General features: G+C 46.6%; 1 protein-coding gene across 6 annotated transcripts in view; it reads left to right on the top strand.

Annotated features, from left to right (window-relative positions):
- SLC20A2 (solute carrier family 20 member 2) overlaps nt 1-18081 on the top strand; it is a 104468-nt gene that overhangs the window by 40246 nt on the left and 46141 nt on the right. For all 6 annotated transcript variants that reach the window (XM_082680297.1, XM_082680296.1, XM_082680294.1 and 3 more), the window contains one exon: nt 15895-16445. In XM_082680297.1, coding sequence (XP_082536423.1) covers nt 16157-16445 — 289 coding nt within the window. In that variant the 5' untranslated portion in view covers nt 15895-16156. The remainder of the gene's footprint in view (nt 1-15894; nt 16446-18081) is intronic.

Here is an 18081-nt window from a genome sequence, read left to right as displayed (position 1 = left end):
GATTAAAAGCAAAAATGAGAGTAGCGAGGTGGTTGGGAGTTATAAATGAGCTCATCTACTGTCGTAAAGGTTTAAAAAAAAAAAGAGGGATTGCTTTCAACTTGACCTGAAATTAAAGTGGCGGCTGGTGTGGGAAGAGAGGCTCGCTGAGCTGTTCTGTCACTGTGTGCCTCAGCCTGCTGTGCAGACTTGGGGATCCCTGGGGACCCGGCAGGCAGTGCGTCCAGCCTCGCACCCCGTCTGTCAGCCCCGATTTTTGCCATCTCTACTTTTGTATACATTTGCTTGATTTTTCTGGATCTTTAAGTCTCAGTGTCTTCAGGCTCTGTGGGCCTTGTCAGTAACAATTAAGGAAATCCAGAATTTTTACTTGAAGAAAAATGACGAGACCTAATCCAGAAGAGACTTCTTTGGTCAGGTATAAAAGCTCGACCTTATCATACTAACTATTAAGCATTAGAAGGCTATGGATTTTTAAGTTTAGTTTGTATTGTGTTCTGAGAAGAAATGACCCCCAGTAGGCAATAGTATAATAAGAAAGATTTTGTTTTCTGTCCCCCTATTAATTATTAAGTACTGAACTTTTAAGAACCCAAATGATCACATTGGATTCAGCTGTGTAAGAGCAGTACAGGTGTCGAGGTATCTTTTCTTAAAAGGCAAATCCAGTCACTTAAAAATTTACATACAGTAAAGTTCGCTTTTTCTGGTGTACAGTGGTATGAGGTTTTACACATGCTCAGGTTTTTATGGCCACCAGCACAGCCAGGATACATAATAATTCCAACTCCTGTGCAGCTCCTTTATATTCAGACCTTCCCACCGTCCCTTGCTCTCTGAACTGTGAAAGCAGTCTCTAAGCCCCAAACGTCATGGTAGAGGGTGAAAATCTAACTAGCTAAGGAGACTTAAGCACAACCTTTGACCAGTAAGTGTCTTATGCTGTCCCATGGGTGATCCCTAGCAAGCCAGACTAAAGTATATAAAAGGGATAAATATCTGAGGAGAGCCATCAACAGCTGTACCCTGTAGGGAAAGCAGACTTACACAGAATTAGTCCAGCCAAGTAAACAAACAAACAGATAACCTCTGGTGGGGAGGGAGTAACCAGTAACCAGAGTTGCTACAATATATTATCTAAAAATGTCCATTTTTCAACAGAAAATTATGGGACATGTTAGAGAAACTGGGCAGTAGAGACTGCTTTTGGAGGGGCCCGGTTACTGAACTTAGCAGACAAAGACTTCAAAGAAGCTATTATTTTATTTTCTTAGTTCAAAAACTAAAAGAAACCATTCTTAAAGAATTAAAGGAAAGTGTGGGAGCAGTGACTCATCGCATAGATAGAGACTATCCTTAAAGAGATAGAAATGATAAAAAAAAAAAAAAGAACCAAATGTAGATACTACACCAAAAGCAAAAGCAGCAAAAGTAAGGACAGATAAACTGGACGACCTCAAAATTAAAAGCTCTGCACATCGAAGGACACGATCGGTAGAGTGAAAAGCCAACCTAGAGAGTGGGAGAAAGCATTTGTAAATCATGCATCTGATAAAGGGTTATTATCCAAAATACAAATGTGTAAAAAACTCCTACAACAACAGCAAAAAACAACCTGGTTCAAAAATGGGCAAAGGACTTAAATAGACATTTCTCCAAAGAAGATTTACAGATGGCCAGCAAGCACATGAAGAGATGCCCAACATCACTAATCATTAGGGAAATGAAAAGCAAAATCACAGTGAGACATATCACCTCACACCCCTATTAAAAAACAAAATAAAATAGAAAATAGTGTGTTGGTGAGCATGTGGAGAAATTGGAACCTTTGTGCACTGCTAGGGGAATGTACAGTGGTGCAGCTGCGGTACAAAACAGTATGGCAGTTCCTCAAAAAATTAAAACCAGAATCGCCATACGACCCAGCAATCCTACTTCTGGGTGTATACCCAAAAGAATTGAAAGCAGGGACCTGAAGAGGTATTTGTACACCCATTTTAATAGCATTATTCACAATAGCCAAGAGGTAGAAGCAACCTAGAGGTCTATCAGCAGATGAATGGATAAACAAAATGTGGTCTATACATACAATGGACTATTACTCAGCCTAAAACATGGAAGGAAATTCTGACACATACTACAGCATGGGTGCACCTTGAAGACATTATGCTAAGTGAAATGGAGACCGTCACAAAAAGACAAATACTGTATGATGTCACTCATATGATAGAGTAGTCAAATTCATAGAGACAGAAGGTAAAATGGTGGTTGCCAGGGAGAATGGAAAAGTATTGTTTAATGGGTACAGAGTTTCCGTTTGAGATTAAAAGTTCCGTAGTTGGGTGATTGGGATGTTTGCACAATAATATGAATGTACTTAATGTCGCTGAACTATACACTTAAAAATGGTTAAATGGTAAATTTTATGTTTATTTTAACCACAATTAAAACACTTTTTTAAAGTGGAAAAGTACAGTAGCCAAAATGAAAAACTCATTAGGGGGCTGCACCGTGGATTTGAGTTGTCAGAAGAAGGAATCAGCAAACTTGAAGATAGAATGACAGAGATTATCTGGTCTGAGGAACTGAAAGAGAGAAGAATGAAGAAAAATGAACAGAACCTCAGAAAAAGATAGCCCACTGTTAAGTGTCACAATGGGAATACCAGAAGTAGAAGAGAGAGAAAGGGGCAGAAGAAACACTCGAAGAAGTCATGGCTGACAACTTCCCCAAGCTGATGAAAGACACTAACCTACACACCCGAAATGCTTAACAAACGCCAACGAGGATAAACACAAAGAGATCCACACCCAGACATATTATAGTCAAAATTTTGAAAGTGAGAAAATCGGAAAGCAGCAAGGGAGAAGTGACTTGGGGAGTATGAGGGAAGCCCACCAAGACTACAGCTGACGTCTCATCAGGAACAGTGGAGGCCTGCAGGCAGTGAGAAGACCTGTGAAAGTGCCGAGAGAGTCCTGCATCCTGCAGAGCTGTCTTTCAAAATAAAAGCATTTCCAAGTAAATGAAAACTGAGAGAATCCCCTCCTAGCAGCTCTGCCTTACAAGAAATGCTAAAAGAAGTTCATTAGGCTGAAAGGAAGTGACACAAGACAGCAATCTGAATCCACACACGAACTCCAGTAAAGGTAATTAAGTAGGTAATGATAAAAGACAGTATAATTACATATTTTTCTTCTCTTAACTGATTTAAAACATCACTAAAGAGTAGCTTATATCTGGTTGCTTTCTGGTTGTTTTAAGAAAGCTCTTTATGTTCATATCAAAGCATCCTCCCCAGCTCTAAGTTTTCTGAAAGAAAAATTGAGGCAAAGGGAGCTAGTGACTTGCCCAAGAAAGTTTATCTTAATCATGCACAAGGAATGAAGTGCTGGGAGAATTCTCAGAATTGGGAAATAATTTTCAAAGAAACCTTATAAGCTGTCTTATCTCTCTTATATTTTTTAACTTCTGTCTCCGTGGTTCTTTGAAGGTGATATCAAGTAAATGCTTCTGGTTTCTTAATTTAGTAACAAGACTTTAATTTCATAGTCTCAGAGATATGAAGAACTGCTAAATTTTCACCTGACTTACCAACCAGATGAACGATTTATGGCCTTATTGCCTTGTTCAGGCTGCTTACACTGTATTTTGCACTTGATGGTGGAAGTGAATCGTTTGCAGCCTTCTGATGAAGCACTTCAGAGCCTTGAACAGACTTTGCTACATCACAAAAAGTCCGACTAAATCATTTTAATAGTTATCTGTCCTCTCTTGCTTCTGCTGCCTAAGAACTATTGCTTAAGAACCTCTGGAATGAGAACAAGAAATATGGGGCTATAAGTTGAGCATGGAGAATACTTAAGATAATAATCTTCATCTATCAACTCTTCTATTTATACTAATGTTCCATTAATAGAAATAATACGTAGTGGTATCAGGAATCAATGTTTTTGTGTCATTCACATTTTTATTGAGCTTCCATTATACTTGGAACAGAATTAGCAAATAAATATGTAAGAACCAAGATATCTATTTATGTACATAGTTCCATTTTAAACTGTGGCTGAAGGGAAAGTATTTCCCTAATATAGTTCCTGGAACTTAGCCAAGCAGCCCAACACTTCAGGGCACAGAACTGGAACAAGTGATCCTAGGTTTGCCAGTTGATAGAAGGGATGTTAAGTGGTTTGCTCGTGAAAATGCATCTAGTTTTGGTTATGAGTGAAGAAAAAACTTTACCTAGAATATTTGGAGGGAATCTGTCTATAGTGCCTACAGAAAGGGAAAAACGCTCAGGAGCCACTTCTGTCTTGGAGTGGGAGAAAACGTGTAAAGCTCAGCTATTCTAGTCCCTGGCTTTCAAGCACTATTGCACCTAAAACGCTCCGCAAGATGGTAATAATCTATTTTTCAAATCTTCACTGCAAGTAATTCCACATTTCCAGTGGGAGCTTATTGCAGTGTGTGGCAACCCATTCAGTTACAAAGTTTTTTCCTCCTGAGCGTAGTTTTTCTTACTACAGTGAAAGACTTTTTTTTTTTTAATTGGGGTATAATTGCTTTACAGTGTTGTGTTAGTTTCTGCTGTATAACAAAGTGAATCAGCTCTATGTATACCTATATCGTCTCCTTCTTGGACCTCCCTCCCACCCCCTAGCCCCCATCCCACCCGTCTCGGTCGTCACAGAGCCCTGAGCTGAGCTCCCTGTGCTATACAGCAGATTCCCACTAGCTATCTATTTTACTTACACATGGTAGTGTATTTATGTCAAACCTAATCTCCTAATTCGTCTCACCGTCCCCTTCCCCCTCTGTGTTCACATGTCCGTCCTCTACGTCTACGTCTCTATTCCTGCCCTGCAAATGGGTTCGTCTGTACCATTTTTCTAGGTTCCACGTGTATGCATTAATATACGATACTTGCTTTTCTCTTTCTGGCTTACTTCACTCTGCATGACAGACTCTAGGTCCATCCACGTGTCTACAAATGACCCAATTTCGTTCCTTTTTATGGCTGAGTAATATTCCATTGTATGTATGTGCCACATCTTGTTTATCTATTCACCTGTCGTTGGAAAGAGTGTTTGCTGTATCTCCAACTGGGTAAAGAGTGGCTGATAATGTATTTCCTTTTGGTAACCTTTTCATGGAATCACTGAATTATCCGTTTAAAATGGAAATAATAGGTAGGGGCTCTGTTGCTCTAACCCACCACTCAGTCATTCAGATCCCATTTGAACACCTCCAGGAAACTAACACTTATGCCTCCTGAGGCCGTCTTTCCGTTTCTAATATTTTTCATGTAAGTCATGTAGGACCTCCTAAATCTTCCCTTCTTCTGGCCAAATCATCCTAACTCCTTTAACTTTTAATTCATTTGAATTAATTTTGCTTTTATTTCTTCATCCTTTAAAAAATATTTTTACTGACTAGGTTTAAACAGTGCCTTCCCAGGGAGCAAAAGGCTGTGTGGAAAACATCTGAATAACACACACGCTTTATGAGCCAACAAGACATTTAAATGTCAGAATGACAAAAATGCAGGAGGGAGAGTGGATATATCCGGAATGAGGCCTGGTACAGAAGAGCTGAGCCCACAGGCTCTGCAGTGGAAACTGTAGCTAGAGGACCAAAATAAGTTTGTTCATGTTCCATAAATTCATGAAGGCCGTTGACTGCACTGCTCAGGAGAGGGTCAGAAATTTCCACTCCCTCTCCCCACAGGACAATCCTGTGGTTCATAGTTCCAGGCTAAACTGCCTCTTCCCGGCCCTGTGGTCTCTGGATGATGTAAAATAATGGAGCTGGACAGCACTTGAGACATCAGCTGACCCTGAAAACGTTCCAGGGTGCAGGCTCTGCAGCCTTCTTGGTAGCCCGCTCTCTTTATCACCCTCTGCTCTTTCCCCATGGTCTCTGCCTCCCACCCCTGGCTGAGGCCAGGACCTCAAGGTATCCCACCCCCCCCGGGGTCAGGAGTAGTGTCATTAAGAAAGCCCGATGCATGTCAGCCAGGGGCATCACTTCTGCTGCCTTCACACGGGTTTCGTTTGAGCGCCGCCTACACAGTAAGTGGGTAATCACAACCTGTACTCTCAGGACAGTCACATCTTCAGAAGGACCAAAATTGGAATAGATAACTTCTAAAAGTCCCTTCAGTTCGAATGTTTTATGATTCTCTAATTCTGTGAACCAAGATAGGCTAAAAGAGTTAATCATAGGTTGTTTCTTGTAAACATTAACCTCAACTACTGTGAAGTACTTGGACCATCAGGAAATTGCTTTATTCTTTGGGTTAAGTTCAGTCCTGATGGCCAAAACCTCCAGAGGAGCATGAGAAGGATGAAGAAAGAATCCAGAGAAAGAGCAAGTGTGACCGAGGAGGAACCTTTAGACTCCTGCACATCGAGGCCCCAAACCATGCAGAGACCTACTCACCGAGGGCTCAGACACCAGAACGAAGGGACAGCCTTGAAAGTGAAAAACAAAGATAAGATAAATGAAGAGAACAGAAGACGTATTCTGCATCTTAAGTTGTGGGTTGTAAGGAAGAAAGAATTGTCTGAGAGGCCTAGGCTGAAAACAGACAGATTCATATGAAATTCATTTTCTTTACTAGGAAAAACTAAGCATATTTTGGTTGTACATGCCTAACTTTTAAAAAAAAGTACTTTTCTTTGTAGTGTTTGAAGGTTTTTTTTTTTAATTGATGAAAGTAGTAATTGCTCATTGTAAACAGTTTTCATAATATCAAAAAATGTAAAGAACACCTAGAGAGAGTCGCTCTTATTGGGCCTGTTTCTTTAGTCCCTTAGCTCCGGACGTGCAGGCTCAGCGGCCATGGCTCACGGGCCCAGCCGCTCCGCGGCATGTGGGATCCTCCCGGACCGGGGCACGAACCCGTGTCCGCTGCATTGGCAGGCAGACTCTCAACCACTGCGCCACCAGGGAAACCCCCGGTGCATTCTTAAACATGGTTGAAATATGGCCCAGGCCATTTTGTTTACGGATTTTTCACTTAGGATTATTACTATGTTCCGATGTCATGTAAAACTCTCAAGTTAACACCATTTTAGTGACTCCATAATATTTCATCTTTAGAAGTCACCCGTGTTTCTGCAGCCATTCTCCTGTCCGGGGACAGTTAGGTGGTTTCCTCTTTTTCATGATCATTATAAATGACCCTGTTAATAAACATCTTTGTACATGAGTGTTTATTCACATTTTAAATTATTTACTTGTTTTCTTGAACTTTTGAGACTGATGTCATAAAGAACACCCCTTCCCTACCTGAGTCCTCCTCCTTCAAGGTAGAGGACTGGGATGGCCCTGCCTCTGGCCCAGCCTGGCAAGCGTACAAGCACCATTCCTCATATGAAAATAAACACCGTTGCTCAGAACTGTGTAAATCATTTCTGACTGTACTTTGGGGAGATGACATTACTGGACTGATTTTCGAGTTTGGTATTGGAGTTGCAAACTCCAATAGGTGACACTTTTATTATCTCATGCGCTCATCTACTGTAACTGACCTCCTGGAAGCTTTGGTACGTGAGATGTCCACAAGTTCAGATTTAAAGTACCTGCAGTCTGTGGCCCTCCACAGAAGTGATTTTCAGCTGAAATGCTTATATTTGCCCTAACCTTGAATGCTCTCGAAGGGTACCTCTTTTTGGGTCCTACGGAACTGATGGAGACTTACCTCCACGGGAAGGCCGGCTGTTCTCTTCTCTGTGGAAGCACTAAGTGCCCATCTTGAAGGGCGGTCAGTAGGCTCTCCCAGCAGCAGGCCTTCCTCTCTCGTCTCTGGCCTCGGAAAAGCTGTGTGTGAGTCCCTTTCTGTGGGCCTTTCCCTGTGCAGTGCAGCGTCCTCCTCTGATCTGGTGTGCTCTTTGCTTCTCGACACCATTGTTTGGAGCAAGGGTGACAGCCTGCCCCTGACCCCTGGCTCCATTGGTTGCACTGGCTGGTTTTACTGTGTCTGAGTGGAATGTTCCTTCTTTCCTCAGGTAAGGGAGTGGCTCTTTCCTTCTGTTTTTAACTATTTAATAACTTTTGTACCTTATCCTAGGGGACTTGGGGGTTGGGGGGACAGTGTGGCAGTACAGGAAGGGAAAATATCAAAGATGACCCTGTCGTTTTCCTTCTTTTTTTCCTCAGCTCTGTTGAGATATAATTGACAAATAAAATGGTAAGATACTACCATTTAAATGTTACAATTTAAAGTGTCGGGCTTCCCTGGTGGCGCAGTGGTTGAGAGTCCGCCTGTCGATGCGGGGGACACGGGTTTGTGCCCCGGTCCGGGAGAATCCCACGTGCTGCGGAGCGGCTGGGCCCGTGAGCCATGGCTGCTGAGCCTGCACCTCCGGAGCCTGTGCTCCACAACGGGAGAGGCCACAGCAGAGAGAGGCCCGCATACCGCAAAAAAAATAAAGTGTACTCCGTGATGATTTGATATGTATTTGTACATCTACATTGCAAAAGGATTCTTGTCATCTCGTCAGTTAGTGCACCCATCACCTCACCTATTTATATATTCCAGTGTTATTTTCTAATCGCTTGATTGAGGCATAATTTATATACAGTCAAGCCCACCAGCTGTAAGTGTACAGTTCCATGAGTTTTGACACACATGCATAGTAGTATAACCACCACCATACGCAAGAGAGAGAACAGAAAGTTTCCTGTGTAGACGTGTGTTTCCATTTCTCTTGGGTAAATACACCTCAGAATGGGATTGCTGGCTTGTATGCTGTATTGTATAAGAAACCACCAAATTGTTTTCCAAAGTGGCTTTACCATTTTGTGTGGATTTTTTCTCTTAGTACCTTTTAGGGTGTTTTTTTCTCTACCTCTTCGCCTCCTTCCTCCCCTCAAAGAAGTTCCTGCACCTTACAGTGTATGTCAGTCTTCAAGCAAAGACAAGGCCAGAGTTGGTACATCGAGGAAGAAGAGCCGCACTGGAGGGAGACGGAGGCATACGAGTGAGAAAGATCCTTCTAGAAGGATTTGGGAACCTCACTGTGTTACAATTCCTGTGACTACAGTGATACCATAACTTCAAGTTGCCTGAGGCTACCCGCAACTTACAAAACACTTTGCATGCATTAGATTTGCTATTCCTGTCCCCGTTAGCAGATGGTGAGACAGGACTTACCCATGGTCACGTTGCTAGTTAGTAGCAGCGCCAGGCTTGGGCTTCAGGTTTCCTGACCATTGCCCAGGGCTTTATCTGCCAGTAACGGCAGGTCGCCACGTGTGGATCCCTGGCACTGAGCTGGGGGCCTTCACCCACCACCATGCTGGGTGCCGTTCTTCCCACTTTTCAGATGAGGCGTTGATATGACTTGCCCAGGGCTGTGGAGCCAGGAGGCGGCTGGAGTGGCATGGACCCGGGGCCCTGACTGGCCCTGTGCTCTTTCCCCTTCTCCGGGCAGGAGAAACAAATGCTCTTTTCTAACAGCAGAGAGAAAAGGAGGAGGCGAAGGACACACAGGGCTGGGCAGGGGCCGCATCTGTTGGCTGACGTCCAGGCCACTTCTGTTCCAGTTTGCGTCGTTCCCTTTTTTTTTTTTTTAATTTATTTGGTTGCACTGGGTCTTAGCTGCAGCAGGCGGGCTTCTTAGTTGCGGCATGCCTGCAGGATCCAGTTCCCCGACCAGGGATGGAACCCGGGCCCCCTGCATTGGGAGCGCGGAGGCTTAGCCACTGCGCCACCAGGGAAGTCCCGCGTCGTTCACTTTGCACGTCGTACGTCATTGTTTCCAGGCTCTGTGTCCGTGCTCAGTCCCCAGCGAGGACACCTGCTTCTCCTGCCTCTGTTATCTGCATCCTCTGCCTCCAAACCCCTGTTCCAGGTGGTGCCTGACCTCTGGCTGCGTTGTCACCTTGCCTTCTGACGTCATTTTCTCCCTCTTCTCCCCTCCTCGTCCCCTCTGCCCGTCCCCCTGCCTCTGCCGTCATCAGAACAGCATCCACCTGCCTTTCTCCAGGCACCTCTGCTCCCAGGGCCGCTCCGCTTATCTGTGAATATGCTGTTTAAAGGGGGCAGAGGCCAGTTTCAGACCCATTCTAGTAATGTTTCCATTTTTTATCATTCGTGTGAAAATATGAAACTCAACGTTTTCTACCCTAAATATACTATTACTTTTTAAACTGTCTTTTTAACATTTAAGCGTTTGCAGTCGATGTTTCTGTGAGCTATTCAAGAATGATGCTGTAGGCAGAAGCTAACACACCATTGTGGAGCAGTTGTACCCCAATGAAGATGTTAAAAAAAAAAAAAAAGAATGATGTTGTTAATAGAAACTCCTTATGACAAGATCTACATCCTGAATGGTGAAAGAAAAATGTTTCTGCTGTACTGTTCTCCGCAAGTCATAAGATTCCAAAAGTGAATCTTCCGTTTTATTTAAATATTACCAGGAAAAGCTAGTAGTTCTTTGTCTTACTAGTCAGGCTCACCCACATGTAGCAGAGGGTTACTGGACTTTACATCGTGCCCCTGAAGAGATATTTCGACTTCAGTGTCAGAATTCAAGTTCCAGCCCCGGTTTCCGGGAGAGCAGGTGGTACATTTTCAGAGGGTGTGTGTGAAGCACTTGGGCCTCAGGGGAGGTGTTGGAAAATAACTTCAGAGCCCCAGGCTCTCTGCATGGGGGACCTGGCTCTTTCCCGTCATCTGTCAAAGGGAGGGCCTGGCCTGGCTGTGGCCCGTGAGTGGCAGGGAAAAGAGCCGCGCAGCCCAGAAGCAGCACAGTGGATGCCCTCCTCGTATCTGCTTTAGCGTGTATCAAGCTGGAGGATGTAAGCAGCTATTAATTATTACTCAGCTCATGTCAGTAAATGAGATTAAGCCTCATCAAGTAGGACCTTGCCCTACTTACACTGTTTCCTAGCAGACCCAGGAAAGAAGACATTTTATAGATGTATTGAATTCCTTCTGCATCATAGGGACAGGAGAAGGACTGCGAAGTTATTGGGTGAAATGTAAGGGCAGCTCGGCAAGCATCCTTCAGGATGAGAGGTGTTCTTTAAAAAGCTGAGTTTGAAATTGGCACATGAATTGATGAAAATAGGTGTGTGCTTGGGGAAGAAGCCAAAAGTCATCTTTGGGATTCTTTTCTGCGTGGATCTGAGCTCCTGAACAGGCCACAGTCTGCCACTGACCTGGTTGTCTGGGGCTGGTAGCCGGACTGGGGAGATGGTTAGACCCCAGGCTGGGGGGAGGGGTGTGCAGGGTGGAGGGGGGCTGGAGCAGCACCTTTGCTGGAAGGGTCAGGGGCCTCCTCGGGTGTCGCCTTTGGCAGCGTTTCAGAGCAGGACCCTCCCACCCAAGCTCCTCTGTGCACAAATGTCTATTAAGTGCTACAACTCAGCAACAATGCTGTTTTTAAACAGCATACAAAGGTGACTAGAAATATCCTGAGAACGTTTGTTTTCACCCTTCCTTTAACATTCCTGTTTCTAGGGTGGAGAAGAGGGTGTTAGGGAGAGTTGAGGCAGATGCTCGTGGAAGTAGAGAATCTATAAGCCTCAGCTCAGGATCCCTGAGGAGGGCTCATTCAGAGCTGAAGGCCTAGACACGAGGGCAGCAGAGCCGAGCCGAGCAGCTTGTTCAGAAGCCTCTGAGGAAAGACAGGATCTTGTGAGCAGGACGCGTTTCGGACACAGCTTATGAGACCCTCAGTACCTCCTGCGATAAGTCAAACAGTTGAAGGGCTCTGTTCTTCCAGTGCAGAAGGTTGACGGCATCTGAAAATTGACGACTGTCTCGTAACGTTCAGTCCTGTGAATGCCGACCACGTAGGGGCTTTCACACTCGGGGAAGGAGAGGGAAAGAGGAAGCTTGTTCCAACCTCCCCCCACCTCGTCCTGGCCTTTTTCAGAAAAGCCCTCCTAGGAGAGTTAGAAGGAACAAGGCATTTGCTGGAGGTTCCAAACAGCAGTGCCCCTTGTTGAGAACCATTGCTGAGGACGAGAAGAGGCATTTCCAAGTGATGCTTCCACACCTCAGACTCCTCTGTCTCCAGCTGCAGGATCCCCGTGAACTCACATGTGTTGATTCTTTCCATCTTTAACTTGCTGTGAGGTAGGGGTCTCACTTTTTTCCTCCTTCCAGCTAGTTAGCAGCTAGCACGTTGTCCCAGCATCATTTATTGAATAAGTCAGATTTCCCCACTGATGTGATCGCCTCCCTTCAAAATCCTACTTTCAGACACCAGCGCTCCCCGACGGCGTCCTGGTCGGGCCTCAGCCGCTCTGAATTTGGGCCGTGTTCTTGGCAAGCTTCCACCGTGGCCTCCTGCACGGTGGTCCTCTGGCCCGCCGAGGGCTCGGTCTCAGCAGCGTTGCTGTCTTTTTCCATAGAGCAGATTGTGTGGTTATTTAAGCTCTGTATTTTGCTCACGTTTGATAAAAATCAATGGAGAAAGTCAGGGTGTTGGTACTTGCAATAAGAAACTGGCCGGGTAAATATCATGCAAGATAGAAATCATCTGGGCTCAGAAAAGGGGCAAAAGCCTTTCTCCTCAACCAGCTGCTTTTGCACTTCAGCCGGTTGGCTGAGGGTTTGAGTGTGAAGGAGAAAACATAGACACAGTTGTGGAGATAAGTTATCTAAGGTCATCTAAGTAGGAGAGGGAATCCCTGCTCTGAAATGGTGCCAGGGGGACCATAAAGACAATGAGAAGCCTCACTCCAAGCAAAGCTGGGCTGAGGGCATCGCTGCTGAGCTGCCTTCACCCCGTGTGTGCCGTGTCCAGCCACGAGCTGTGCTCAGACACCATCCTGCCACTGACAAACAAAACCAAGTACAGTGCAGAAGGGAAAACACACCCTGCTCAGTGACTTTTCAGCCCAGCTCCACAGGTAGGCGCCAGCTCTCCTCTCTCCACCGCTGTTGACAAGCCAACGCCATGGTTGGCTTCTTTGCATCACTTCTCTTCCCCTGTCACCACCCCTGCCCTGGGCCCAGGACACCCCATCTGTGCCGAGCAGGGGCCTCGTAGGCAGTCTCCCCACATCCACCCCGGCCTCCATCCTGTTCTCTCTTCCCACTGTGGCCAGGGGGCCTCCCAGAAGGAGGGTCTGAGCATGACAGCACCCTTTCAGCGCCCCCTGTTGTTAGTCGGTGACCACAGTCTTTAATATGGTCCAGCTCAGCTTCCACCGTGGGCCCCTCACCCCGGCTGCCACCGGTCCCCTCCCCTCGTCCCGCTCTTTCCCAGCTGGGAACCGCCTGGAATGCCTCCCCCAGTCGCAGGTTGACCCCCCGTCCTTAGATGGCAGGGGACCCTCTCCTGCCCGCGCAGACCAGGCCGTGCCCCCATCATGTGCTCGTGATGCCACACGTGCAGCGAGAGCCTCCTGCTTCCGCAGCATCGGCTGCAGCTGATGGTCTGACGTGTGTTTGTCCATGAGCATCTGTTTCCCTCCCTGGAGGGGAGCGCCGCACGTGCAGGACCCCGTCCATCATCACTCAGCATCTTCCTCGTGATGGGCAGGCGGGGGCCTGCAGTAAATATCTGTTGGGCATTGTCCTTGTTGGCCCTCTGCGCCACCTAACCTGACAGATGAACTTTCATCTAGAATTCTCTTATATTTTAAGATAGATGATATTGGTCCAGAATGGTTTAATTTTGTATTTTCATTTATAGAACGTTGTCTCTTGCCTTTAGAGTGGTCTTTTCCCGCGTCTCCGTCGGGCCCAGAATCTCCAGAATTGCGTGGGCCATGAAGCTTAGAAACTGAGAAGGTGGTCAGGGCACAGTTTTTATTCCATCGTGTGCCTTGTAGCATTGCCTACACTGCCCTCCCAGCACGTGTACTCACCACATTTTAGTGAATTATATTTTTTAAAAAGATGGTTCTCAATATACGTTTATTGATTTGTTTTTTATGTATTATTTTAATTTGAAAAGCACATCACCATGGTATACAGTTTTTGGAGGAAAGGAAAAAATGATCTCTGACACTGCTTCTTAAACTCAACCACTGTTACAATTTTAGTGATTACCTTTTGGTCTTTTATATGCCTTTTAACGTTGCCACAATCACAGGTACATAAATTTTATGTCCTGCTCTTTTCCCTCTAAATAACCTTAATGTTGATTGATCATTATGTTGTGTATGACGTGGTGTATGAGCCTGTTTCATTCAGTTCAGTTAGCATTTATGGGCACCATTCCCGATGCCTAGAACCGCTCAAAGGAACTACACAGATGTGGTACTTTGACCATATAATAATAGAACACCACCGTTCTGAGGCTTTTAGTGACCTTTTTACTTCACATATGTATTAATTCTGTGATGTCACATCTTCATCCCAGGAGGAAGCCTATGCAAGAGTTATTTCATTTGTTTAATAGCTTCTTTCTTCACTTATTCAACAACTTGATTAGGGCTTACCCCGTGCCAGGCGCTAGTCTGTGTGCTGGAGACGCAGCAAAGTCCTTGCGTCCCGTGAGGGGCCGGACAGGAGTGAGTGAGTGAATGAATGAATGAGGTGGTCAGTAGAAAAGACAAAAGGTCAGGTGAGAGGGAGGGATAATGGCATGGGGGGTGCTCTTCGACAGGGTCAGGGAGGGCTGCTCTGGTGACATCTGGGCAGAGAGGGACTTGGAGCAGGTGATGAGCTGTGCAGCCATCAGACAGGCTGTTTCTGGCAGAGGGACCAGAAGGTACAAAGGGCCTGAGGTGAGCGAGCCAGTGAGGGGAGGGGGTGGGCAGGGGCTGAGGTCAGTGAGCCCGGGCGGGGTTGGGGGGGCAGCCCGAGGAGGTCAGGCGGGGAGCCCGAGGAGATCTGGTGGGGGAGCCTGAGGAGATCTGGTTGGGGAGCCCCGAGGAGATCTGGTGGGGAGGCCTGAGGAGATCTGGGGAGGAGCCCCGAGAAGACCTGGTGGGGAGCCCCGAGATCTAGTGGGGGAGGATCCCGATGAGATCTGGTCGGGGAGCACCGAGATCTGGTGGGGGAGGAGCCCGAGGAGATCTGGTGGGGGAGCCCCGAGATCTGGGGGGAGCCCGAGGAGATCTGGTGGGGGAGCCCGAGGAGATCTGGTGGGGGAGCCCCGAGATCTGGGGGGAGCCCGAGGAGATCTGGTGGGGGAGCCCGAGGAGATCTGGTGGGGGAGCCCCGAGGAGATCTGGTGGGGGAGCCCCGAGGAGATCTGGTGGGGAGCCCGAGGAGATCTGGTGGGGAGCCCCAAGGACATCTGCTGGGGGAGCCCCACGGAGATCTGGGAGGGCCTCCCAGGCCATGGTCAGGCCTCTGACTGTTCCCCGAGCGAGGTGGGAAACAGGGCGTAGTGACCTGATCTGCTTCTTGCTCTGACAGGGTCGCTTCGCTCCAGCTTCCCTGTCCCCCGGGAGCCCCTTCAGTTCCCACCCTGTCACCTTTTGAAGGAGTCACTTCGTGTCTGACCCGGGTCTGCCAAGCTCAGGGTGTGCAAGTGGTCAGGTAGACAGTTGCCACACCCCACGGTGTCACAGCCACATCGGGTCATCCTGTTCCAGGCGCGGTCCACGTATTTGAGGAACGCGGTAACTCTGAATTTCTCGTTTCCTTATCTTTTGCTCATCCAAGGCAGTTTTTTCTTTCTAAAATAAAGACCGCATATATTTTTCAAATTGCATAAAAATGTATCCTCTTAAGACTTCCTACCTGTGATCATAAAGCAGCTTCACCCTGGGACGCTCTAGAATCAGCTTTTCCGGGGGTGGGCTGGGCAGGTAGCCTGATTATCATCTTCCTTGCGTTGCTTTACGGTCAGATCTGCCACATGCCAGCGTGAGATCCTATCAGCAGTTTCCAAACATTTCTTTCTGAAAGAACAAACTGTTGTCACCGGTTCCTCAGGGTAATTGATCTCTTTTGTCTCCTTTCTGTTACAGGGGGAGATCTCACAGCTTCCCCAGACTGGGAAGGAAAATATGGAATGTGTTTTACCGCTGACTGAACACAACCCAATGAACTGTCCTGACAGTAGTTTGAAAGCCAGCAGCTAGCAGTTTGTGCAGCTCCAGCACCATCCGGCACTTTCCAGCGCAGACTCATTGTTTACGAGAACTCTCGGCCTGACGACGTTTGAACCTCAAGCTCGGCACCTTTCAAATACTTCTGCAAAAGAAAAGTACCCGGAACCCCCTTTCCAAAATGGCCGCAGATGAGTATCTGTGGATGGTCATCTTGGGTTTTTTCATAGCTTTTATCTTGGCATTTTCCGTGGGTGCCAATGATGTTGCCAATTCGTTTGGTACCGCCGTGGGCTCGGGCGTGGTGACCCTGAGGCAGGCCTGCATCCTGGCTTCAATCTTTGAAACCACCGGTTCGGTGTTACTGGGGGCCAAAGTCGGAGAGACCATCCGGAAAGGCATCATTGACGTGAACCTGTACAACCACACTGTGGAGACGCTCATGGCCGGGGAGGTCAGTGCCATGGTCGGTAAGTAGCCTCGTCTTTCCACCTGTGGGAATGTGTCCACTGACCCATTTCTCATATACATAAATGAGATTTTTGTTTTAACTTTTCAAAAACTGGTTTGATGGTTCTTTTTTTTTTATTGAAGTCCAGTTGATTTACAATGTGTTAGTTTCAGGTGTACAGCACAGTGAATCAGCCATATATATATGTATGTACACTGTTTCAGATTTCTCATTTACTGTACCTTATTTGTGCTCTCTGTGTTTTAACTCAGTTATCATTTTGGTCAGTGTTCAAATATCAAGCAACCATTTCTTTCCTTGAATGTATGGCAGACTTGCTTGTCCAAATAGATTTTGGTTAAGTCAGTGCTTTTCATAAAGTCCAGAAAAAGATATTTGTAGCATAGCTCTTTGTCATTTTAAAGCTGTTTCAAAGTTATTACAGAAAGAACACGTCTAAGTGAATGTGTTTGAGAGGTTTACCTAGGTTTATTTATAAACCTTGAAGGTTCATTTCTATTTTTTCATAGATTTTCCATCAGTTAGGAAGTAATGTTTTGAAAACTTGGTTGCTCCAAAACAGTGTTTATTAGCTTAACTTCTGTATTCTCCGTTGAAGTTTTAAAGCAGTTACCAATTGACTCTTAAGTGACTGTGTTTTCAAGAAATTCTGGTCTTCTCTGTCATTTGTCTTCCTTTTGTTAGTGTTTGTTTGGATTTTCTGATTCCACCCCCGGGAGCTCCATCTAGTATGCTTGTTTTTTTTGTTTGTTTTTTGTTTGTTTGTTTGTTTTTGTGGTACGCGGGCCTCTCACTGTTGTGGAGCACAGGCTCCAGACGCACAGGCTCAGCGGCCATGGCTCACGGGCCCAGCCGCTCTGCGGCATGTGGGATCTTCCCGGACCGGGGCACGAACCCGTGTCCCCTGCATCGGCAGGTGGACTCTCAACCACTGCGCCACCAGGGAAGCCCCCACTGCGCCACCAGGGAAGCCCTAGTACGCTTGTTTCGTTTTCCACCGGAAGATCACTTGTATGTCACCTGTTTGCAGTAGGACCTTTTATTGGTGGTGTCGGGCGTGTGGTTCCTCCCCTGCCCGAGGTGACTCCACACTGGCAGCACCGTGGGCGCTGCCCTCGCTGAGCTGGAAGATTCGGGCAGCAGGGCCTTAGGTGCAGCCGACGAGCTCCTCCTCTGCTTGCCTCTAGGTCGAGGTGATGCACAGCAGATGGCGTGTCTACACGGGTAGTGGGGGAGAGGTGGGAGAGGGGAGTCCTGCCACCTTCTGCTTTCAACAGGGCACGTGCTTTTGTGGGGAGAGCCCTGCACCGGGAGGCCGGATGCTGGTGGACCAAGAACACGGCTACATCCCACGGATCCCCAGGGGTTTACCACCGCCAGCACTTCTTAAGCCCCCAGAATGTGCAGGTCATTTGCCAGGTTTAAGGTGGCCCATCATCTTTTCTTTACAGCGGGTTAGTTTGAGAAGTAGAGTAGTTGAGGCCTTTGGTTGGAAGATGGATGTCCTCAGTAAGGAATTAAATACTACTAAAGCACAGTAAGCTGGTCATACGTGCTGAGGAGTTCCTCTTTGTCAGCTGCACATGTTGTGTGAAAGATGTAAGGCTCATGATGACTTTAATTCATCATTATTT

This window comes from Grampus griseus (assembly GCF_964374135.1).
Source record: "Grampus griseus genome assembly, chromosome: 21".
NCBI lineage: Eukaryota > Metazoa > Chordata > Mammalia > Artiodactyla > Delphinidae > Grampus > Grampus griseus.
This window is presented reverse-complemented; position numbering and strand designations above follow the sequence as displayed.